The 23,001-nt window shown below is 52.3% G+C and overlaps 2 protein-coding genes across 4 annotated transcripts; one reads left to right on the forward strand and one right to left on the reverse strand.

The window, feature by feature from the left end:
• Positions 1-25: 25 nt before the first annotated feature.
• PRRG2 (proline rich and Gla domain 2) lies at positions 26-5,823 on the reverse strand. The gene is made up of 7 exons (XM_059150823.1): positions 5,653-5,823; positions 4,863-4,960; positions 4,480-4,661; positions 4,294-4,333; positions 2,008-2,143; positions 975-1,121; positions 26-645 (listed from the first exon to the last, which is right to left on the reverse strand). Exons 2-7 carry the CDS (start codon positions 4,945-4,947, stop codon positions 627-629), a joined length of 609 nt encoding a protein of 202 aa, XP_059006806.1. The 5' UTR covers positions 4,948-4,960; positions 5,653-5,823; the 3' UTR covers positions 26-626.
• A 398-nt stretch (positions 5,824-6,221) lies between these two features.
• Positions 6,222-21,146, forward strand: NOSIP (nitric oxide synthase interacting protein). Of its 3 annotated transcripts, none has more exons than XM_059150816.1 (9): positions 6,222-6,491; positions 15,596-15,666; positions 16,257-16,362; positions 16,639-16,720; positions 18,185-18,344; positions 18,436-18,554; positions 18,716-18,903; positions 19,030-19,138; positions 19,343-21,146. In XM_059150816.1, the coding sequence occupies exons 1-9, from the start codon at positions 6,364-6,366 to the stop codon at positions 19,412-19,414; spliced, it is 1,035 nt and encodes a 344-aa protein (XP_059006799.1). In that variant the 5' UTR covers positions 6,222-6,363; the 3' UTR covers positions 19,415-21,146. The 3 variants fall into 3 exon arrangements, with proteins under 3 accessions (XP_059006799.1, XP_059006800.1, XP_059006801.1); XM_059150817.1 differs by lacking the exon at positions 6,222-6,491 and adding an exon at positions 6,529-6,629; XM_059150818.1 differs by lacking the exon at positions 6,222-6,491 and adding an exon at positions 6,573-6,629 and having other exon boundaries at positions 15,568-15,666.
• The last annotated feature ends 1,855 nt before the right edge of the window (positions 21,147-23,001 follow it).

The raw sequence follows: 23,001 nt of genomic DNA on the forward strand, positions 1-23,001 counted from the left end.
CGCCGCGCGCACACGCGCCCCTGAATGCATTTCAGTTTATTTAGTTTATTTTTTTTTTTTGCCTTGTTTCACTTTTTGTATCTTTTACAAAGGTTCTTCATTTAAGAGTGGAGCTCAACTCCAGTCTCCCGGTGCAATGCGAGCCCTTCCCCCATAAGCACTCTTGCATATATGCCCCCACCCTTACCCTGAGTTGCAGAGCGCCCGCGAGCGTGCAAGGGGAGCACACGAAAACATGCATGTGCATAAGCAGGGCCCTGCGTGTGCGTGGCCCATAGCACTGTAAGGCGATGGTCTTGTCACACCTGCTCACTCACGCGAGTGGGTAATACCCGGCCTACGCACCGGGGTCCGAGTTTCCACGGACGCCTACCCGGGGGGATAGGACTGGCGGTACCCCCCCCCGTCAGAAAAGCCTGGGGACCCGCGAGTAGCCGGGGCGAGGGAACACGTTGGCCAGGGATGTGCGCGTATCCGTACTCGGCGGAAACACGTGTGCCAGGGTAGGCCTCGGGCCGGACGACCCCTACTCCCACCACTCCCGGATCTCAGCTACGTAGTTTAAGAGGCATGGGGGCTCTGAAATCCGCTGTGAATCTGGGGAACTTCGGCTCCGAAGCAGCTCCTCACCGAGGCCTCCTGAGGCTGCAAGAGGAGGGGCACAACAGGGAGTCAAAGACCCGGCTGTTTTTCCCCCCTGAATCAAGACCACTCCGACCCGCCCGCGGGCGTCTCAGCCAATCGCAGACCCTCTGGGCACAAGACCCACCCTCCCGTAAAGCTCCACACAGACAACACTGGACCACGCCCCCAGACAATTGCCTAGGACCCCGCCCCCACGCTCCAAGCCTCGCCCGGGATAATAAGCTAGAAATTCCAAGTCCCGCCCCTGAGACCACGCCCCTCCTCCCTCAGCATCCTCCCATCCGCGCCCCACCCCCGGGTAGAAGCCCAGCCCAAGCCCAGCCCAGTACCTGGTGTAGGGGGGCGGAGGTGCATCATGCACCCCAGAGGCCGCCAGCGCCTGCTCGTAGGTGGGGAGGCCTGGGGGTGGGGGTGGAGGCAGGGGCGTCGGCGGGCCTAGGTCGCCCAGGGGACTCAAGGGATTAATGAGCTCAGCTCTGTGGACAGAAAGTACACCGTTAGCAGGGGAAACCTACAGGATGGACTTGGGAGAGGGCAGGTGGGGAAGACCTAGGGACACAGAGAATCTGAGGGTGGCAGGGGGACACAAGAGGAAAGGAGCAATAGCAGGGAGAAAAAGGGTCACCTTCAGCCTGACCCTCCACTCAGAATGACAAGCAGACTAACAGAGACAGGCAGAGACACAAATCAACTGTTGAGACACACTCTTATTCACAGACACACATGCGTTACAGCTACAGCGAGAGCAATGGAGAAAAAGACAGCCCCTCAGAAAGACAGGCAGACACACACACAAGCCAACACAACACAGAGAGACACCCACTCACAAATTTCCCAGTGCCGCTCTTAACAATAACTCTTCTGAAAAACCCCCAGACCAGCCATACTTTCCAGACTGACACTCGAGCACTTTCTTGGACCCTGCCACTGAGAACCACATACCTAGACAATCATAAGGTGCACACACACACACACACACACACACCTACACACACACACATATGCTACAGCCTGTCACTACAGAAACTGACAGGTCACGGACACCCAGAGACCCCACGATGCAGCCTCACCAGATACAATACACACAGTAATAATCACGCAAAACCCAGTATCATGGAAACAGGCAGCAAATACTGATCGATCTCCTACTGTGTACTAGGTACTGAGGATATAGTCAGACAAACGACAATACCCATCCACGCACAGCCTCACGGTCTGACTCTCCACCTGATGGTCTCCTCAGATCCTTCCTCAGCACCCACCTGTCCCAATCCCTGACTCGTCTCCTGAGGTCCACCCTTCCTCCTTCCTGTTCACCCTGCTTTCCAGCCCTTGGGCCCCTTCTCTCTGAATGCCCCTTACTCTTGGGGACAGGGCTGCTGGCCTCTGCCCGGTCGGCAATGCAGATACCAAAAGGCTCCCAAGCTGGCCAGGACAATGAGCAGGATCCCAGACGTCAGCCCAACCACCAGGCCTGCTACGTCTACTCGTCCACGCCCTGCAGTGGAGGGGGGGACACTGTGTCAAGGGCTATCACTTACCACAATAACCCAATACTTTCCCCTGTGTCAGGAGTACAGATCAAGAAGCAACACAGAGGGACGCCTGGGTGGCTCAGTTGGTTAAGCAGCTGCCTTCGGCTCAGGTCATGATCCCAGCGTCCTGGGATCGAGTTCCACATCAAGCTCCTTGCTCAGCAGGGAGCCTGCTTCTCCCTCTGCCTCTGCCTGCCATTCTGTCTGCCTGTGCTTGCTTGCTCTCCCTCTCTCTCTCACTGATAAATAAATAAAATCTTAAAAAAAAAAAAAAAAAAAAAGAAGCAACACAGAACCAGGGCCTCTTCCTAGGTGTGTGACTCCAAGCAACTCAACACATTTGGTTCTCTAAGCCTCGGTTTGCTGCTCTGTAAAATGGGAACAATAACTCCTCCCCCATGCATTGTGGAAATTCATTGAGCTCAAACACATAAAGGATCTAGGATAACTCCATCTAGGGCTAAAAAATTATGGCAGTGGGATCCCCATGGTGACAGAGGCCCCTCCCTGACACAGCATGGCTGAAATCCCCCCAAACAAAATCCATCTGCTAAGAGGGCAATGGACACACTGAAGGTGGGGGTGGGGAGCTCAGGCAGGCAACTGGAGATTACGAGATTTAGCAAATGCCCACTCTGAGCATCACCAGATTTAGCAAATAATAATACATGATACCCAATTAAACATTCATTTTAGATACAAAATGAATTTTTTTTAGTGTATGTCCCTTGGAGTATTTAGAATATATTTATACTAAAAAATTTATTCATGTGTATTTGAAATTCAAATTTAACCGATGGGGGGGGGGGGTCCTGTGTTTTATCTGGCACCCCTCTCCCCTCAGGAACATAGTCCCTTTACCACACCCAGGCCACAGGGGGCCAAAGACCTCAACACCAAAGAAAGGGCGGAATCACAGGAAGGTTTCTGAACTGACCAGAAGCTATGAAAAATTCATTTATTAGTGCAGGAATTTCGGGACCTTCCCCCACCCCAATAATAGATTTGGGGGTGAACCTTTTACTAGGACCCTAGGCCTTTAGCCATCCCAGGCCACATGTCTGAAGGGAAGGAGACACAGGGATAACTCCAGCTTGGTGAGGCCCTCTGGGGTCTTGCAGCTGGGGACACTTCCTCTAGCACTGGGTCGGGAGCTTTGGTCAAATGGTAAACCCCAGGACTTTAGGCCCCTTAGCAAAGAGCTACACTGAGAAGGCAGGCCTTCCGGATTCTGACAGGTTCCAGGTGGATTCAAGGAGCCACCAGGCCTCACTAGGCCTGCAGTGAGGTAGTCACCTCCCCTAGCAACCAGGCTCCAGTGTGAGGACTCCCGCCCAGACCTAGGGCTTGTTGCTAAGGGGCATCCACCCCTAGCAACCAGGCCACCATAATGGGTGGGGCGGGTGCGTCTGGTACAGGCAGGGGGTTCCTCCCTGGGCAGTGGGTCTTGGGTCCTGAGCCTGGCTAGGGGTGGTTGCTAGGGAGGCCTCTTTGGTAACCAGGCCAAGGCTGGGATGGGGCTGTGGGGGAGGGGAAGCCAGCCAGGTAGTGAGTGCTGCAGGCTTCTTTGGTCCGGCCTGACCAGGCCTGGTTGCTAAGGAGCAGTCCCCCCTTAGCAACAAGACTGCTGCCACGGTGGGTCCTTAGAACTCACAGAAAGGGGTGGGGGTGGACAGCCTGGGCAGGTGAGGAAGCACAGGCTTCTACCACCTGGCCTGGCCTGGCCAGGCCCCGTTGCTAGGGAGCAGTCCCCCAGCAACCAAGCTGCAGAAGAGGCTGGGGCTCTGGATTCCAAAGTGGGGCTCAGGTGGGTCGGCGCCTCTGAGCCTGAGGCCTCACAGGCCCCAGGGCTGTAACCCCTCTCCACCTGTACTTCCTTCTTCCTAGAGACAAGAAACTCCCTCCAAATGAGGTGTGGTGGGCTCTTTGGGCAGGGACTCTAGTCTCAAAGGAGGGGACTCTTCTAATAACCACCTCCAGCATACTCAGGGAGCATGGGATTTGGAGGAGGCAAATTTGGGGTAGGGGATGTTGGATCAACCTCCAGGAGAAAGGGCTGCCTTAGCTGTCCAGAACGAGAGCCACCCCCCCCACCTCCCTCCCTTTCACTCACCTCCTTTGCCATTGTAGATGTAGCTCTCCCAAAAGCGCTCCTTGAAAGGATGGAAGTCGAGCAGATGGAAAGACAGCATGTCAATGGGAGCTTCCGTACCCCCCACACCAGCCCACCCTGATTTCTGAGATCCCGGGTAGAGGGAATTGTGGGCCAGAATATCCCAGGGCCTAGAGAGGCTCTCACCGTCAGAGTATTGTCCTCAAAACACTCCCTCGCCTCCTCCCAGGAACATCGCTCCTCATAACACTCTCGTTCTAGGTTCCCTGGCGTGAGCAGCTCCAGGTCCCAGTGATTGGCTCGTGGAATCCGTCTATGGCTTCCTAGAAAGTTCTGGGCCTCTGGGGAGTCCAGGAAGACTCCTGGACCTAAAGGACACGAAGGACAGAAAAATGGAGAGTTCCTAAGACTGGGGACATGGAGGAACCCGGGCCTAAGGGGACTGAGAACTGTGGAGTCCTGGGAGAGAAGAGGACTAGAGGCAAGGGTTCCTGAGTCCAGGGAAGGTGGATGGGCGGGGAGGGGGGGGTGTCTGTGCCTGGACACCAGCTCATCCCACAAACACTCACCTTGGTCTTGCTCCCCACCAGGTGTGGTGTCTGAGCAGGTGGTCAGTCCCAGGTACAGCAGTAGCAGAGAGGGGTAGCCCCTCATATTTTATGAACACCTGAAACCAGGAGCAGTATCAAGTGCCTCAGCCCCTGGGGAATGGCACTTGGGGCTGAGGCACGGTCCCCCCGACTGGATGCTATGGTCCGTGATAATAGTCATAGCAGACACTCATGTAGCTTGATTTCTGGGCCAGGTCACTGAGCTACTGTTCAAGGTAGTTTCCCTGTAGCAACTCGATTTAATTTTCACAGCCATGCTATTATTATCCCCATTTTACAGATGAGGAACATGAGGCACAGAGAGGTAAAAGAATTGCCCAAGGTCATATGATTTTGCCAGATTCAGAAGCAGGATTTGAGTGAAAGAAGCGTGCCTCCCCAGACTGGGGCAGGGAGCCCGTATTTTTCCTCTACCAAGTCTGCAGCACCCAGCACGAATCTTGGCACATAGTAGGTGCCCATAAACACGTCCATCGGTGATCAGGATTCCTTTCTTCCTAGTAATTTCCACCTACACTTGCCTCTCCCTGTGCCCATTGCCACATCCACCCCCAAAAGATGAAAGATTACAGGAGAGACAAGAGCAGGAGAGGCAAAGAGCCTATATTCTTGGGTCCAGGGGGAGAAGGGAGTGGAGGTCCTGGACTCCTGGGGCTGGGGGACGGGAACTTCTGAGTCCCAGCTGGGCAGGGAGCCAAGAGGCCAGAGTCCCCAAGCCAGGCTCTGCCTCCAGGGGACATTCACTTACCTGCCCAGACTTGTGAGCGCTTTCCCTTCCTTTTTAATCGGGGCTTCCTCCCGCCAGCTGCGGCCAGCTGTGAATGAGGGAAAGGGGAGAGGGGAGGGGAGAGGTAGGAGGGGTGCCCCTCTCCGGGGAATCCACACGATCCCGGTTTCTGGCAGAGGGGCGGGGTTTGTGATTACCTGCCCTGGGCGGGACTCAGGTAAGGGACAAAGTATTTAAAGGGACCTTAGGAGGAAGGGCCCAAGGTCCAGAGAGTCCTGAGGGAAGCCAGCGTCTCCGACACCATGGAGGCACTTAAGGGAGGCACTTAAGGGATTGGATATGTACCTCTTCCCTTTTTGGTCTCTCTGAGATGGAAGTTTCCGTGGGTGAGCTAGGAAATAAATATCGAGGTCTCCAGATAGCTAGATAGCTAAAAACTGGCGGGAAATGTAAGTATGCCTTGGTTCCTGGGGGTAGGTGGGCGATGCTGTAGTCAGTTCCTATTTCCTGAGGTGATCTGAAGGATTTGACTTCTGATTTCTCAACTGCTCTCCTTATAAACTGGGAACAGAAGAATTGTCCCTTCTCAATTGTCTCTCAACATGTCACAAGTGTTTGATGCACTTGGGGGAATGAATTTCCCAATCTCTGGACGAAGTGGTTAATCCTTAAATTCGGACTTGGAGAGACGCAAAGCCTGGGTCTAAGCAGGATAACCGCCCGCCCGGGGAAATGCCTACATACTGTATACTAAACGCGCCCCATATTCACTCCAGTTGCACTAACCGGAACCTTCAGGTTGCTACTCCCGTTTCCGGAGGGAGGGAAAGAAGAACGGAGGATTTACCAAGTCAGACGAGGTAACTCGGGGCATCTGTACTTCCGGTCTTTTTTTTTCCGGGAGGAAGTGGGCGAAGCGGAGCGGGGAAAACAGCCCTCCTTTCCGGTGTAGGGGCACAGTTGAAGAAGCAACGAAGGAACGAGGAGTCGTTTGTAAGGTGAGTTCCAGGCGGTAGTGGGATAGTGTTGCTGCGATCGCCTTCCCGCGGGCTGGACTTCTGGGGTCCTGAGGGAGACAGCGATAGGATTTCGAATTCCCGACTCCCTGTCAATCATGGATAGAGCCCTCCAGGCCTCCCAAGTTTGAAGCTGAACTACATCTCCCAGGAACCTCTGGAGGTAGCCGAGCCTCCATCCGCCAGTTCCGCTGAGAGTTGGTATTCCACGGTAGACGGCGGTGGGCCGGGAGTCTCAGGGGAAGGGGAGACTGGGACTCTTGGTTGTATGGGAGGGGGGTTCCTAAGGAGATGGGAGTTGAGGAAGACGGATCCCGTACCTGCCTCAATTTCCCAGACTGTGACAGGGAGAGCGAGAAGATTGTGCCCCCGCGGGCCGCCGCCTTTGCACCTTTTGGACAGCCCCTGCCTTCTCTTACTTGGTGTAGGGTTTAACCTTTTCGTCCCTGGAGTTCTGGGGTCCGGCCGACCTGGGCTCTCATCGCGACGGTGCTGTTGAGTCGGTGTGAACTTGGACCTCAAAGCGTTTTACTTTAACGTTCTGTTATGAAAATGTTCACACTTGGGGCGCCTGAGTGGATCAGTCGTTTAAGCCTCTGTCTTCGGCTCAGGTCGTGATCTCAGGGTCCTGGGATGGAGCTCCGGGTAGTGCTCCCCACTTAGCGAGGAGTCTGCGTCTCCCTCTCCCTCTGCCTGCGACTGCACCTGCTTGTGCGCCCCCCCCTTTCTGTTAAATAAAATTTAAAAAAAGAAACTCTTCAAACTTACATAAAAGTGAAGGAATGATATAAGTATGCGTACCACCCGGATTTACCGATTAGTAATCTTTTTGCCATATTGGTTTAACGTACTGTTTTAATTAAATATGTAAATCAAATCCTACCCATCGTGACATATCATCCCTTAAACTTTAAGGATGCATGTGTAAAAACAGGGGACATTGACATGACCGCGATACCATCATCACATTTCCAAAAGCAAAAATTCTAGAATATTACCTATTACTTGGTTGATAATCAAATCTTGTGGGCCAAAAATGCCTTTTTAAAAAGTTTCATTTGTTTGAATCAGAATCTAGTCAAATTATTGCTGTTATGTTTCTCAAATTCCTCTTAATTTAGAACAGCCCCCTCCATCCCACCCTTTTTTCTTATTGGCATAATTGATTTATAAAAGAAACTGGATCCCTTACTCTCTTGATCACACCTTCTGGTTATGAATTTGTCTTTTTCCTTGTAATCTCATTTTACTTATGATCTCCATGCCAGGGGTCAACAGGGCAAACCCAAATTCTGCTGACTTACCTTTTTTTTTTTTTTTAAACAAAAATCAGATTTATTTATATAGTTCACCCATTTAAAGTCTACAATTCAGGGGTGCCTGGCTGGCTCAGTTGGAGGAGATTGCAACTCCTGATCTCGAGGCTGTAAGTTCTAGCCCCACCTTGGGTGTAGAGATTACTTTAAAATAAAATCTTAAAAAAAAGTTTTTAAAAAAAGTATACAATTCAGTGGGGTGGTGTTTTGTTTTGGGTTTTTTTGGTGGTTTTTGTTTGGTTGGTCATTTGCTTTTTAAGTAAATTCCGCATCTGAGGTAGGGTTTGAACTCATGATGCAGGCATCAAGAGTTGCCATGCTCTACTGACTAAGCCAGCCAGGTGACCCTCAGTGGTCTTTAGTATATACAGAGAGCTGTGCAGCCATCACCGTAGTCAGTTGTAGAACATTTTCATCACTCCAAAAAGAAACCCGATACCCATGATCTGTCACCCCCCACTCTCCCCTCCACCCAGCACTAATATCTCCTACTCTATTTCCTCTCGCTGTGGAAATACCCAATCTGGACAGGTTACATAAATGGATTTTTTCTTTTTTTTTCTTTTTTTTACTTCTTTCTTTCTTTCTTTTTTTACTTCATTCAGCATCATGTTTTCAAGGTTAATGCAGGTTCAAGGTTAAATTCAAGGTTAATTCTGTAGCATGTATCTATACTTTCTTTTTATGGCTGAATACTATTCCTTAGTCTAAGGTATACCATAGTTCATTCATTCATCGGTTGATGGACACCTGCGTTGTTTCCACTTTTTGGCTCTTCTGAATACTATAAACATCTGTGTTCAAGTTTTGGGGTGGACATGTTTTCATTTCCCTTGGAAATGGAAATTCTGCATGAAACGGTAACTCTATGTTTAAACTTTTGAGGAACCTCCAGACTTTTCCAAAGTGGCTGCTCCAGCTTCCATTCCCACTACTGGTGCATGAGGGTTCTAGTTTCTCTATACTTGTGGTTCTCTGACATTTTGTTTGAAATTATGCTACTGGGCATGAACTGGTATCTCATGGTTTTTCTGTTGTGTTCCCTTAATAAGTAATGAGGTGGAATGTTTTTTTCATGTGCTTATTGGCCATTTGTCTGTCTTCCTTGGAGAAAATGTTTATTCTGATCCTTTACCCAGTTTTATTTTATTTACTTATTTGTTTTTATTTTATTTTATTTTATTTTAATATTTTCTTTATTTTTCAGAGAGAGAGTGAGATAGCAAGAGCACAAGCAGGCAGAGAGGCAGGCAGAGGGAGAAGCAGGCTCCCTACCAGCACCCCCCCCCCAGCAAGAACCTCGATGCGGGGCTCCATCCCAGGATGCTGGGATCATGTCCTGAGCCGAAGGCAGCCACTTACTGACTGAGCCACCCAGATGTCCCTTATTTATTTATTTTTAAAGATTTTCTTTCTAGGGACGCCTGGGTGGCTCAGAGTCAGTCAGTTGAGTGTCTGCCTTTGGCTCAGGCCATGATCCCAGATTCCTGGGATAGAGCCCCGCCTGCATCGGGCTCCCTGCTGTGCAGGGAGTCTGCTTCTCCCTCTCCCTCCACTCCTCCTCCTCCTTCTGCTCTCTCTCTCTCAAATAAATAAATAATTTTAAAAAAATTATTTATTTATTTGACAGACAGACAGGGAGAGAAAGCGAGCACAAGCAGGGGGAACGGCAGAGGAGGAGGGAGAAGCAGGCTCCCCACTGAGCAAGGGATCCTGGGATCATGACCTGAGCCAAAGGCAGACACTTAACCAACTGAGCCACCCATTCGCCCCTCTTTTTTTTTTTAAGTAGGCTTCATGCCCAGCACAGAGCCCAACACAGGGTCCAAACCCATACCCTGAGATCAAGAGTTGGCAGCAGCTAACGGATCCTATCACAATCTGTGAGAGCCCTTCCAGGTGCCAGGCAGTGCTGGGTCCCAGATGAGAGTCCTTTCCAGGCCCATCCTTTCCAGGGGCTCCTAGTCTGGAGGGAGAAATACCAAGAGATAGCCGCTCTATTGGAGGTAACTCCGGGTATTATCAGAGCACAGGGATCACCTAGTTCAGCCTGGAGAGACAAGCTTCCCACAGGACTGGGCTGCTCAATGGAGTCTAGGAGGAAAAAGGGGACAGAATTTCCAGGGGAGCAACAAGGCATAAGCTAGCTGTCCCGCTCCACACTGAGAGTCAGGCCCAGTGCCTCAGGCTGATGGTCAAGGCCACAGACTCAGATGCCTGGGTCAAACATCAGGTGCAGTTGAGCACCTTCTCTGAGCCTTGTCCTTGTTTTCAGCAGCCATTTGTGTGGTTGTGGGATTCGGTGAAGTTAATACGCGTAAAATGCTTAGAACAGGGCCAGGTTCACTGAACCTCTTAAATAAACATCAGCCTTGTTTGTTTTTTTAAACATCAGCCATTATTTTTAAAAAAGATTTTATTTGTTAGAGAGAGAGACAGAGCACAAGCAGGGGGGAAGAGGGAGAAGCAGGCTCCTTGCTGAGCAGGGGGGTCCAATGTGGGGCTTGATTCCAGGACCCTGGGATCAAGACCCAAGCCCAAGGCAGATGCTTAACGGACTGAGCCCCCCCACCAGGTGCCCCTAAACATTAGCCATTATTAATAGAGAGTCTCACATGCTAACTTTTGCACTTAGGGAACTCTCTCTGTAGTGCTTACATCGTGTCCTATTTCTGTCTTCAATTTCCTTGAGAGTAATTAGCCTCTTGGTTTTCATTTATTTATTTATTTATTTATTCTTAAGATTTTCTTTATTTGACACTGACAGAGATCACAAATAGGCAGAGAGGCAGGCAGAGAGAGAGGGAGAATCAGGCTCCCTGCTGAGCAGAGAACCTGATGTGGGACTCGATCCCAGGACCCTGAGATCATGATCCAAGCTGAAGAAGGCAGTGGCTTAACCCACTGAGCCACCCAGGCGCCCTTGGTTTTCCTTTTAACACAGAAGCCTCCACACCTCTGGAATGGCCAGACACATGCCATTTTCAGGAGCGGGTGTGGAGCATTCTCTACGTTCTCGAAGGGATCACCGGCCCCACCAAAAAGGTTAAGGACCCCTGGCTCAGGATTCAAGCAGACCAACTGCAGAAAAAGATAGCTGGGAGAGAAGCAGTGATTTGAACACCAGATAGGTAGTAGATGTTACGGAATCATCAGTGAGTCAGTGGTACTATGGCCACGGTTTTTTAAAATCCCATCTCAGCATGGTGCTATTCGAGCAGGAGCCTGGAAAGCACTTGGATCAGTAGCTAGTTTGACTGAGGGACTGGATTTTCTAGTTCTTTAATTTCAGTTTAGGTTTTTTAAGATTTTATTTATTCATCTGAGGGCTGGGGTGGGGCAGGAAGAGGGAGGAGCAGACTCCCTGCCGAGCAGGAAGCCTGACAGGGCATCCATCCCAGGATCCATGGGATCATGACCAGAGCCCAACCGACTGAGCCACCCAGGGACTCCTCATTTTCATTCATTTAAATTGTAGCACCAACATTTGATTCAGTTATTGGAAAGCTTTTAAGTGTGCTTGGAACAAAGGGGATATACGAATGTACCTTTGCAGCGGGAAATCCCAAAACCTAAATGGAGGTCACGGGTTTCTGGTGAAAATTTCGTGTCTGCATTGAAACGGCCTGAAAGATGAAAATGCACTCTGGAGTGTGAAGCCTCCATACAGAAGGGGGACGGGTTGGCCCATACTCCCTTCCTGGGAGGACTGACAGCTGCCACGTGGTCAAGAAGGTGGCCCCACAGCCTGCTTGCCTGCGTTCGAATCCTGGCTCCATGGGTTCCTAGCTGAGGGATCCCGGGAGCCTGTCTTCTGCCCAGGAAAGTGGGCACGCTGATGAGTGGCTGTCGTTTTGGATAGTTCCTCTCTGAAACACCAGTGACAGCAGATGGCAGTAGTTCCATTTTCTATTTTGGAATTGGCCTTAATGAGGAGACAGTACAGAGCAGTGGGTGGAGAGCTCAACTTCCAGAGAAATCCTGGCCCTGTCACCTGGCAGCCCTTCAACCCTTGGCCAGCGGTTCTTAAACTCTTTGGTCTCAATGTCTTAAAAGTCATTGAGGACTCCCGAGAACTTCCATTTTTGTGAGCTCTACCTATCAATATTTGCTGTATCAGAAATTAAAACTGATGCTAAAAAATTTTTTGTTTTTGAGTTATAATTCCCATAACACAAAATTCATCCATTGAAAGTAGTATATTCATGGGGTGACTGGCTTGTTCAGACAGTAGAGCGTGTGACTCTTTTTTTTTTTTTTTAGAGCATGCGACTCTTGATCTCAGGGTTGTGGGTCTAAGCCCCACATTAAGAGTCCTTAAAAATAAAAATCTTTTAGGGGCGCCTGGGTGGTTCAGTGGGTTGAAGCCTCTGCCTTCGGCTCAGGTCCTGGTCTTGGGGTCCTGGGATCAAGCCCCGCATCGGGCTCTCCGCTCAGCGGGGAGCCTGCTTCCCTTCCTCTCTCTCTGTCTGCCTCTCTGCCTAGTTGTGATCTCTGTCTGTCAAATAAATAAATAAAATATTTAAAAAAAATAGGGGCACCTGGGTGGCTCAGTGGGTTAAAGCCTCTGCCTTCAGCTCGGGTCATGATCCCAGGGTCCTGGGATCGAGCCCCGCATCGGGCTCTTTGCTCAGCAGGGAGCCTGCTTCCTCCCCTCTCTCTCTGTCTGCCTCTCTGCCCACTTGTAATCTCTGTCTGTCAAATAAAATAAATAAAATCTTTTAAAAAAAATATTTAAAAAAATAAAAAATAAAAATCTTTTAGGGGGCGCCTGGGTGGCTCAGTCGGTTAAGCCCCTGCCTTCAGCTCAGGTCATGATCCCAGGGTCCTGGGATCCAGCCCTGCATCAGGCTCCCTGCTCCATGAGAAGCCTGCTTCTCCTTCTCCCACTCCCCCTGCTTGTGTTCCCTCTCTCTGTCTCTCTGTCAAATAAATAAATAAAATCTTTAAAAAATTTTTTTAAACCCAAGGACACGAAAGCACATATTCAGTTAGTGGTCAGAGCAGTGACATCCTCATGTCACACAGTCTCCAGAAAACTCCATAGTACCCTTGTGAGAGAATAAGAGTCACAAAGGCAAACACATTTTAGTATTATTATGGATATAGTTTGTGGATGCCCTGAAAGCATCTTAGGGAACCCCCCACAAGGGTCCCCGGACCAACAGTCAGATACTGTTGCTATCATTGCCTGGCCAATTAAAAAAAAATAGAGATGCTCCCTCCGTAGCTGCTTCTCTCACTCTTGGAGGGAAAGTGTCCCCGGCCATGAAGCCGAAGAGCGTAGAAACCCCAGTTGTTTGGCCACAAGACAAGCATCCCAGTGCCAAATACCGCAGCGGGTCAAGGCAGTTGATGACTAAGAATAGAGCGGAGAATTTGTCCAGGAGAAGGTCAGCGCGACCTTCGGGAGTGGCAGTGGGGGAGTAGAGGGCTGGGGCGGAAGCCGGAGGGCCCCGGGGAGGAGCAGGTGGCTTGTGAGCCAGGGGAGACAGCAGGTGCTGGACACTTGCTCAAAAGCTTGGGGGAAGAGGGAAGGTCAGAGGAGGAGGGTCACATTTGGCGTATTTCACCAAGGTTAACTCCTGCAGGCAGCACTGTGACTGCCGCTGGGGTGGTGGCCACAAGGGCAGATACATTTGTCAGAATACATCAGACTGCATCCCTAAGGTCAATGCGTCTATTCTGTCCCTATACCGAAGACCAGAAATTAGTCCTGAGGGCTGACGCCAGCCGGTAGGGGGAGAGCGAGATCCATGGCTCAAAGAGAGGTTTGCGGTTCAAGTTCTGAATGTGAAAGCCAAGTTTCCGAAGGCAACCAGAAGAGGGGCATAAAGACAGAGCTGCTTTTTGCATTCTGGGAGCCCTCGGTTACGCCCCCACCCCCACCCCCACACCAGCCTTCTGGATCTTTCTTACAGCCAGAGAGCTGGAGAGAATATTTCCCCAACACCCGCTGTGTGCCCAGTTCTGAGCAATTCTTGCAGTTCTCACGGCAGTCTGGTCCTGTCATCTAGATCCCGCAGTTATCCCCACTTTTTGCCAAATTAAGCCAAGGCTCAGGGAAAGGAAATGGCCAACCCTGGACTCAAGGTCGTCTTGCCCAATTCTTGATCCCTATAACCTGAAGCCCCTGGTCGGTCCCTACCCCGTCTGCACAGTGTGTACCCTCCTTGGGGTCCTGGAGGACATTTTAAAGAAGACTAGGGTCTTCTTTAAAATGTACTGTCCTTGGGGCGCCTGGATGGCCCAGTCAGTTAACATCTGCCTTCAGCTCAGGTCATGATCCCAGGGTCCTGGGATCGAGCCCCTCGTTGGGCTCCCTGCTCAGGGAGTCTGCTTCTCCCTCTCCTTCTGCAGTTTCCCCTGCTTGTTCTCTCATTCTCTCTGTGTGTCAAATGAATAAATAAAATCTTAAAAAAAAAAAAGTACCACCTTGGGCACGTGTAGACTAGCAGCGATCCTATTTCATTTCTTACTTTTCCCCCCTTACTTTTCATACCCAGTATTGCCCTAACATCCACCCACGATGCCTCGCACACGTCCAGCGGGTTGCATCCCACTAGCTGGGTGGTCTCCAGGCGGGGCCCATCAGCATCCATTCTCCCAGGGAGGGAGGTCCATTTGCCTTTGAGTCCCCTCTGGTGCAAATGACACTGCTGTGGACGTCTGTGGGCATGCTCCCACACAGATGTCTCTGATGATGTCTTTGAGGCATGTCACCCAAGTGCAGTCTCCTATGCTTTCTTTGCTAACGTTCCGAACACCAGCCTGTGTTCTGGGTGGCGGACCCTGTCCATGGTCCCCGCCACAGTGTGCAGTCAGCCCCGCTAGGAGGGTCATTTCAATGATGTGGATTTTTTCCGGTGCAGTTGGTAACATTAGGCAACAGTTCAAGCAGAATGCGGATTTCACCTCTGCTTACAGATGCTCTCACCCACCCCGGAGAAAGAGGACAGCACTCAGTTGTGTGAGCCTGTGGGAACCCACAAAGCACACACACGCTCCTCACCCCCGAAACGGAGCTTCTCCGAGGCCCCTCGCTTCCCCCATGTGTGTCAGGAGACACACTCAGCCTCATCTGCAGCTAGAACTTTTTTTGGATTTCAGATCTTCTACTGCCTCGGAGTAACTCACACGCGCACCCCCTCCAATGCCTGCTTCCTCAAGCGGAATGTGGGTCTTTTTCAAAGTCAAATGCCAGACTTCCTTTCTGAGGTGTTTAGATACCTCGTAAGCACTGTCCTCTCCTGGGGGCGCCTGACTGGCTCAGTCAGTCACATGTCTGCTTTCAGCTCAGGACATGATCTCAGGGTGCTGGGATTGAACCCTGTGGCAGGCAGGAAGCCCACTTCTCCCTCTGCTCCTACCCCCACTCGTGCGCTCGCTCTCCATCAAATAATTAAATAAAATCTTTAAAAATAATTAAATAAAATGCAGATCAGAGAAGAAACAGCCCATTAAATCTTGTTCTGCGGCCCCTCCAGCAGTTTGTTTAAAATAAATAAATAAATAATGTCCTCCCCTGACCCACGCCCAGTTTTCCCATCTGGCGGGGGCAGGGGCAGATCAGCTATGAGGGCCTCCTCCTCCTTCCACCACAGCCTCGCAACTGTCCCCTCCGTCCCTCAGGATGACACGGCATGGCAAGAACTGCACAGCAGGAGCCGTCTACACCTACCACGAGAAGAAGAAGGACACAGGTACGGGGTCTGGAAGGGGGACAAATGTCTCTTGAAGTCACCATCCCTGCTCTACCTCTCTGGTTGTACCTTCAGGGCATGTCTGCCCCTGCTCTCCACAGATGGTCATGACTTATGAGGAACAGCCTGCGTGATCCTCTACTCCCTTCCCCCCACCCCTGTAATGGGCACTTCTGTACGTGACCTCACCTCAGATTCCCGACCACCCACTGAGGAAGGAATCGAATCGCCGTTGTCATGGCTGTGTTCCAGCGGCAGAAATGAGGCACAGAGAGATAGAGGCCCTTGAGTTGGAGCAGAGGGGCAGAGGGGTGAGGGGAGTCATCCGTGAGCCTCTCTACCTGGCTACCTCAGTGACAGGGCCTGCCTGTCTGTCACTTACCCTCCGGATGAACACCTTCCTGTGGGTTGTGCCCCTGTCCCCAGCACAGAGACACACAGACTGCCTGTTTCTTAGAGGTTCCACCCCACCCCCCTCCTCCCCCTTCCCCCCTACCCGCTGCTGCCTCCAAGATTTCTCTGTGCCTTTCTCTTGGGGTTTGGCAAAGGCCATATCTCCTGGCACCCCATCCCTCTGTCTCTGTCCCCAGCGGCCTCGGGCTACGGGACCCAGAACATTCGACTGAGCCGGGATGCTGTCAAGGACTTTGACTGCTGCTGCCTCTCTCTGCAGCCCTGTCATGACCCTGTTGTCACGTGAGCTGGGGACCTGCATGGAGGGGGCCGCATGCAGGGGTCTGGCCACCCGCATAGCCGGGACACCCTGGGCAAGCCCCTTCACCTCGCAGAGCCTCAGTGTGCTCATCCAAGACACGGGCGTGATCCTAACGTGTTCCACGGGATGTGGAAATGAATATCTTAGGGTTAGGGAGCCGCGACGAGCACCCAGTGACCTGCTCCCTCTAAGAGGTGTTAATGGGTGCCCAAGGTAGGGAGCCGACACTTATCACCCTGTCCTGTCTGTCCTCACAGCCCGGATGGCTACCTATATGAGCGGGAGGCAATCCTGGAGTACATTTTGCACCAGAAGAAGGAGATCGCCAGGCAGATGAAGGTGATGGGGAGGGGTGGGAGTGGGACAGGGGAGGGGCAGGCGGATCTGATGCTGAGCTCACAAGCAGAACCACCCTGGGCTTCCTTTCTGAGTTCCTTTTCCCTCTGAGCCTTCCCTCGATCTTCCCGCTGCCCGGTGCACGACCCCCTCCCACTTATGCTTAAATCCTTCTGCCGCAGGTATCAGCCCAGGAGTTGACTCCTCTGACCTGCTAGTGCAGAGCCCCCCGGGGTCTGCCCTTGCCACAGCTTCTCTTGACACGTGTTGGGTTGTGATTCTGTCTGAGGCCAACACATGCCCACTTCCCCCACAGATCTCTTGCCCGCCCCCTGGCCCTAGGTTCTCCGCCAATGCTTGTTGAGAGAATTGATGTCACCTCATCTCTGGGCCTTCATTTCAATGGCTCCAAAATGGGCTGATGGGGCCAAATCAGGCAGCGCAGGGCAAGCGGGAGATATGCACAGATCAGAATTTAAAGGGCCTTTACTTGGAGCCACGACCACTTCCCATGGGTGAACTATTTTCATGGACAGGAAGGACCCCGTTTATCACCATGTTTGCGGCCCAGCTGCCCTGCCGCCCTCCTTTCCCGGCCAGGTTTCCCGAACACCAAGGGCTGATTCTTGTTGAGCCATCTGTCTTGACCAAGTGGCTTCCACGGCACCCGTGAGCCCCGGCATGGTCTAGTGGCTGCCTGGGTTCTCCCTCATCACGGTGACCACACCAGATACCCCTACCCCACAACAGCAGTCACCTGCAGTGCTCTCCTCCCCCACCCGGGGTGGACAATCTCAGATCTCAGCCCCGCGTCCTGCGTCTGCGCACGCGCACGCGCACATCCACCCCACCTGCGCAGCCCAGGCTGCGCGAATGTTAAGTGCTCCTCACTCTCCTGGAACTCACCTCCAGGGAAGAACGGGTTCTGTAGTACCTACACTCTAAAAAAAAACATGGCCCACAGGTACATTTATGGAGCGCTTGCTATGTGCCAGGCAAGGTTTTAAGCGTTTCCAAAAATCATCCTGCATAACCCGGTGAGCCTGCGAGGTAGGTCGTGGTTGTTAGCCCGTTTTACAGACGAAACAGACCAGAAGTCACAGCGCTAACTGGAAGCCACAGAGCTCATCAGTGACAGAGGCAAGGTTTAAGTCTGGGCATCTGTCTCCGGCTGACTGCTCTGCTGCCCAGGAATAGAGAAGCCACTGAGTCCCAAACCAGCTAAATGGGAGATGACCTCTGTGCCCTGCAGGAGGGGAAAGGACAAGTAAGGGCAGCAGAGCCACACCCTGGCTCTAATCACAGCATAATAAAGGGTCACACTCTGGCAGTCACCAGCCTCAGAACAGTACCAGGATTGTCCCCTTTGTTGGCCTCAGTTTATTCACCTGTGAAATGGGAAGAGCCACCGGCAGACTCACAACCCACAGGGAGATGCACAGTCCACTTTTTTCTGGCTGTCCACAGGCCTACGAGAAGCAGCGGGGGGCCCGGCGGGAGGAGCAGAAAGAGCTGCAGCGGGCTGCGGCCCAGGACCAGGTGCGGGGCTTCCTGGAGAAGGAGGCAGCCATCGTAAGCCGGCCCCTCAACCCCTTCACGCCCAAGGCAGCCTCTGGGAACAGCCCAGGTGAGGGGGAGCAGACTTGCAAGTGAGTGGGGGTCCTTCGGGGCCGGGTGCCTCCCCAGGTATGGCAGCTCAACCCGTTTCCCCCCGGCAGATGATGCCCGACCTGGGTCCAGTGCAGGCCCCACAAGCAAGGACAAGGACAAAGCGCTGCCCAGCTTCTGGATCCCGTCGCTGACCCCCGAGGCCAAGGCCACCAAGCTGGAGAAGCCTGTGAGCATTCCCAGCGCCCTGTGCCCACTTGGGCCCAGAGGGCCAGAAGACCCCAGGGTCCCTTCCCTGCTGGCACACCCCCCACCCCACCCCCCGCAGTCCTTAACTACACCTGGCCCCAGCCCTGCCCGCTGACCCTGCCTCCCTTCTGTCCTGCGCAGTCGCGCATCGTGACCTGCCCTATGTCCGGGAAGCCACTGCGCATGTCGGACCTGACCCCCGTGCGCTTCACGCTGCTCGACAGCTCCGTGGACCGCGTGGGGCTCATCACACGCAGTGAGCGCTACGTGTGCGCCGTGACCCGCGACAGCCTGAGCAACGCCACGCCTTGCGCTGTGCTGCGGCCCTCGTGAGTCCCGCGAGTCACCCGGGGGAGGATCCCGGGACTGGGTGCGGGGCGGGGCTCGGGGGTGTGGCGCTCCTTCTTGGGGGCGGGGCCTCTGATCAGTGCCCCCGACCCTCACGCTCACCGTAGTGGGGCTGTGGTCACCCTGGAGTGCGTGGAGAAGCTGATTCGGAAAGACATGGTAGACCCCGTGAATGGGGAGAAGCTGACAGACCGCGACATCATTGTGCTGCAACGGGTGAGCTGCGGCCTCGCTCGCCGAGGCTCCGCCCCCTCCTCCCTCACCTCCCCGGGGCCACGCCCCTCCCGGGAGGCCAGCGTCCTCCACAGCCCCGCCCGCGATCTTCCACCCGGGTCCTGCCTTACCTTATACGGTTTAGGACTCTCCCACCCCGCTGCAGCCCGACCTGCCCCCAACTTGGCCTTGTCCCCACCTCCCCAGGGCGGTACAGGCTTCGCGGGCTCTGGAGTGAAGCTGCAGGCTGAGAAGTCGAGGCCGGTGATGCAGGCCTGAGTGCACGGGAGACCAAATAAACGGGCTGGGACTCACTGGCCTCGTGGTGCCTTCCTTGGCTGCGCTGGAGCCCTAGGGCCCCCCCTGGGCAGCCCTCCACCCTGTGCCTGCTGCAAGACCAGAATCTGAAGGCGCGGGCTAATTATGTTAAAGGTGGTCTGACGTTAGGAGTAAAACCTGGAGTGAATGCACACGCACAGCATCAATATTGAGTAAGAGTGGCCCGAAGTCCCAGTGCAAAGCGTGAGCACCCAAAGGCGTCACGTGAACAGGCTAAATAGAAATCCCCCTGCATCGTTCTGCCTTAGCCACACTGGAAGCCGGTGAGATCTCTCCGATAGCCTCTCTGAAAGCCGTGTGCTGAGAGCAAACCCGTGGGACCCAGCCTAGAGAAGGCAGTTGGGAGCCCTGCACTCTGACACCACTGCAGAGGCCAAGAGCAGGAAGAAGGCCCTCCTGCCGAGCCTTGCATAGGCTGTGGGGGGCACGGACCTGGCAGGGGTGAGGAACGCAGCCTGCAAGGGTGAGGAAGCTGCAGAGTGTGGGGCCTGGCCGGCCTGCAGTTGGCTTGGGGGGAGCACAGGGGTGGTGCTCAGAGCTTTGCTTTTAATGACCATTGGCTCCCAAAAGCAACCCCGGGCAGTGTGTGAGCCAGAGCATAGAGTCGGGCAGAGATCAGAAAGATCAAGCCTTCACATTCCTGTCTCCCTGAGCAGATCCTTCCAGATCTTTCTCCACGTAGGTACACACCTCAGTGTTTTCAACCAACGTGACCTCTCAGTGCACATACCATTCTGTTCAGTGAACAAGCTCGACCTTTTCACTTCTGTAAAAGTAAAAGGTCTCATCTAATGCCCAGACCCAATTCAGGGGACCAGGAAGTATCCTTCACTGCCCTTTGCTGAAGCTCCTCTGGCTGTAGAGGAAGGCTGTAGCAGGAGGGTGGGCAGTGTCGTCCTTGCACCCTGGGGAGCCCCACACACCCAGAATTTGCTCTCTTAAACACTTCTAGAACCTTCCTTTGTCCCTAAGGCCTCATACCCTACTCTTGGGACCCCAATCCCTGGAAATGTTGCAGCTGCCATTCAAGGAGCCCATTCAAGGGCCTGTCAATCTACGGTTCTCTTGAGTCCTGGCCACAGTCCTGGAAGAGGGACGTTTGTACCCATTTCACAGAAGAGCTCACAGAGTCAGCAGTCTGCCCAAAGCTGTAACAGAAGCCAAGTTCACTTAGAAGTCATCCACCTGCGGAGACCTCCCCACCTCAGCCCTTCCTCCCCTAGGTAATCCCACACTGGTACCCCAGAAACCTCTGCCCCTTAACAAACTCCCACCTAACAGTTTCTACCCAGAGTATTTAAAGTCACCCCCTTGGTCCCTAAATGCCCCCATCCTCAACCTCTTAAGAGCCACAACCACCCCTAGGTCCTTCCAGTTCTCTCTCAGCCCCCTCAGGGACTCCAGTCTTGCTCATGTGTATTCAGACCATACCCCAAATAAAAGCTTCAAGGAGTGATTGGGGCACCTGGGTGGCTCAGTGGGTTAAGCCTCTGCTTTCGGCTCAGTTCATGATCCCAGGGTCCTGGGATCGAGCCCTGAATTGGGCTCTCTGCTCAGCAGGAAGCCGGTTTCCCCTTCTCTCTCTGCCTGCCTCTCTGCCTACTTGTGGTCTCTCTCTCTCTGTGTCAAATAAATAAAATCTTTAAAAAAATTAAAAAAGTAAAAACTTAAAGGATTTCCAGTCTTGCACCTTTGTTTCCACAAGGAACCCAAATCCCACTGATTCATAGGCCCTTTGAGACACCCTCTGTGGGGAGGAGGCGATGGGGTATGTGGCCAAGTCCTCACTCCAAGAAAGTAGTTTCCTTTGAGGTTTTGAAGGTGATAAGGAGAGGAAGCAAGAGTCTGACCACAGCTTCAGCTACATCAGCAGGAGGGAGAGAAGTGGAAAAAGAGGATGCCTCTCAGCAGAGGTTCCAGAGATACTGGTCTAAAGCTGAGAACAAGAAAGGGGAGGTAGAGCTTACCCCTGGCAGCGCCTTCCTACAGGGGCTCCAGCCTCAACTGGCTCATGGAGGGCACAGAAAGCGGAAATTCTTCTCCTTTTTTCTTTTCTTTCTTCTTCTTCTTTTTTTTTTTTTTTTTGAGAGGAAGAGATGGGTGACGGGGGTAAGAGCAGAGGGGAAGGGAGAGAAAGAATTTTAAGTTCCAACTCAGGGCACCATTTGGGGCTCGATCTCACAATCCTGAGATCATGACCTGAGCCGAAATCAAGAATCAGACGCTTAAACAAGGAACCACTGAAGCGCCGCTACAATTTTTTTTTTTTTTTTTTAATATCAGAAGATCTGGGGTGCCTGGGAAGCTCTGTTGGTTAAGCATCTGCCTTCACATCAGGTCATGATCCTGGGTCTTGGGATCGAGCCCCTGTCTCACTGCCTTACTCAGTGGGGAGCCTGCTTCTCCCTCTCCCTCTGCCACATGCCGCTCCGCCTACTTGTGATCTCTCTCTCTGTCAAATAAATACATAAAATCTTAAAAAAGGGGGGGCGCCTGGGTGGCTCAGTGGGTTAAGCCTCTGCCTTTGGCTCAGGTCATGATTTCAGGGTCCTGGGATGGAGCCCTGCATCAGGCTCTCTGCTCAGTGGGGAGCCTGCTTCCCCTCTCTCTGCCTTCTGCTCTGCCTACTTGTGATCTCTCTCTGTCAAATAAATAAAATCTTAAAAAAAAAAGAAGAAGAAGATGATGATCTGACATCATTAGAGGCCCAACACGTTGCTTCTCCCCGGCTGCTTTTCAAAATCACGCGGATTCAAACCACCCTCATCTAGACATGTGGGGGGCCACAGAAGAAAGAACTGAAAACAGGAACAGTTCAGAAGTTCCTTCTGGAGAAAACAGGTTTCTTTTTTTTTTTTTTTTTTTTTTACCCCACTGGCAGGCATGGAAACTGGAGCAGCAATTTGGCCAAACCCAGTCAAAGCTTAATATACGTGGATCCCGTGCCCCACAATCTCACTCTGCTGACATACTCACTCAACAGACGCACACACATGCCCAAGAAAACATAAACTAGAATGTTCACTGTAAGAGGTGCCCAGCTGGCTCAAGTCAGAGGAGTGTGTGACTCTTGACCTCTTGAATTTGAGCCCCATGTTGGGTTTTAGAGATTACTTAAAGGTAAAATCTTTTTTTTTTTTTTTAATTTTATTTATTTGACACAGAGTGTGCATACAAGCAGGGGGAGCAGCAGGCAGAGAGAGAGGGGAAGCAGGCTCCCCGCTGAGCAGAGAACCGGGTGCAGGGGCTTGATCCCAAGATCCTGGGATCATGACCTGAACTGAAGGCAGAGGCTTTAACCCACTGAGCCACCCAGGCGCCCAATAAATAAAATCTTTAAAAAATAAAAAAATAATTAACCCCCCCCCGGGTTTGGTAGCTTCACTTTCCTAAGAAAAGAAAGAAAAAGAAGGAAGAAAAGGAAGAAAGAGAAAGAAAGGTAGGTGGAAAGGAAGGAAAGAGAGAAAAAGAGAGGGAGGGAAGGAAGGAAGGAAAGAGAAAGAAAGAAAAGAAAAAGGAGGAAAGGA

The sequence above is a fragment of the Mustela lutreola genome, chromosome 16 (genome assembly GCF_030435805.1).
Source record: "Mustela lutreola isolate mMusLut2 chromosome 16, mMusLut2.pri, whole genome shotgun sequence".
NCBI classification, from domain to species: domain Eukaryota; kingdom Metazoa; phylum Chordata; class Mammalia; order Carnivora; family Mustelidae; genus Mustela; species Mustela lutreola.

What these genes read in the sequence shown, in the direction of transcription:
- NOSIP (XM_059150816.1), top strand. Translation starts at nt 6,364, where the DNA reads ATGCCTACATACTGTATACTAAACGCGCCCCATATTCACTCCAGTTGC. An exon ending in GATTTACCAAGTCAGACGAG is followed by an intron (nt 6,492 to 15,595) that starts GTAACTCGGGGC and finishes TCCGTCCCTCAG; the next exon opens with GATGACACGGCATGGCAAGA. An exon ending in TGTCATGACCCTGTTGTCAC is followed by an intron (nt 16,363 to 16,638) that starts GTGAGCTGGGGA and finishes CTGTCCTCACAG; the next exon opens with CCCGGATGGCTACCTATATG.
- PRRG2 (XM_059150823.1), bottom strand. Translation starts at nt 4,947, where the DNA reads ATGAGGGGCTACCCCTCTCTGCTACTGCTGTACCTGGGACTGACCACC. An exon ending in TGGTGGGGAGCAAGACCAAG is followed by an intron (nt 4,662 to 4,862) that starts GTGAGTGTTTGT and finishes CGTGTCCTTTAG; the next exon opens with GTCCAGGAGTCTTCCTGGAC. An exon ending in CAGCAGCCCTGTCCCCAAGA is followed by an intron (nt 1,122 to 2,007) that starts GTAAGGGGCATT and finishes TTCTGTCCACAG; the next exon opens with AGCTGAGCTCATTAATCCCT.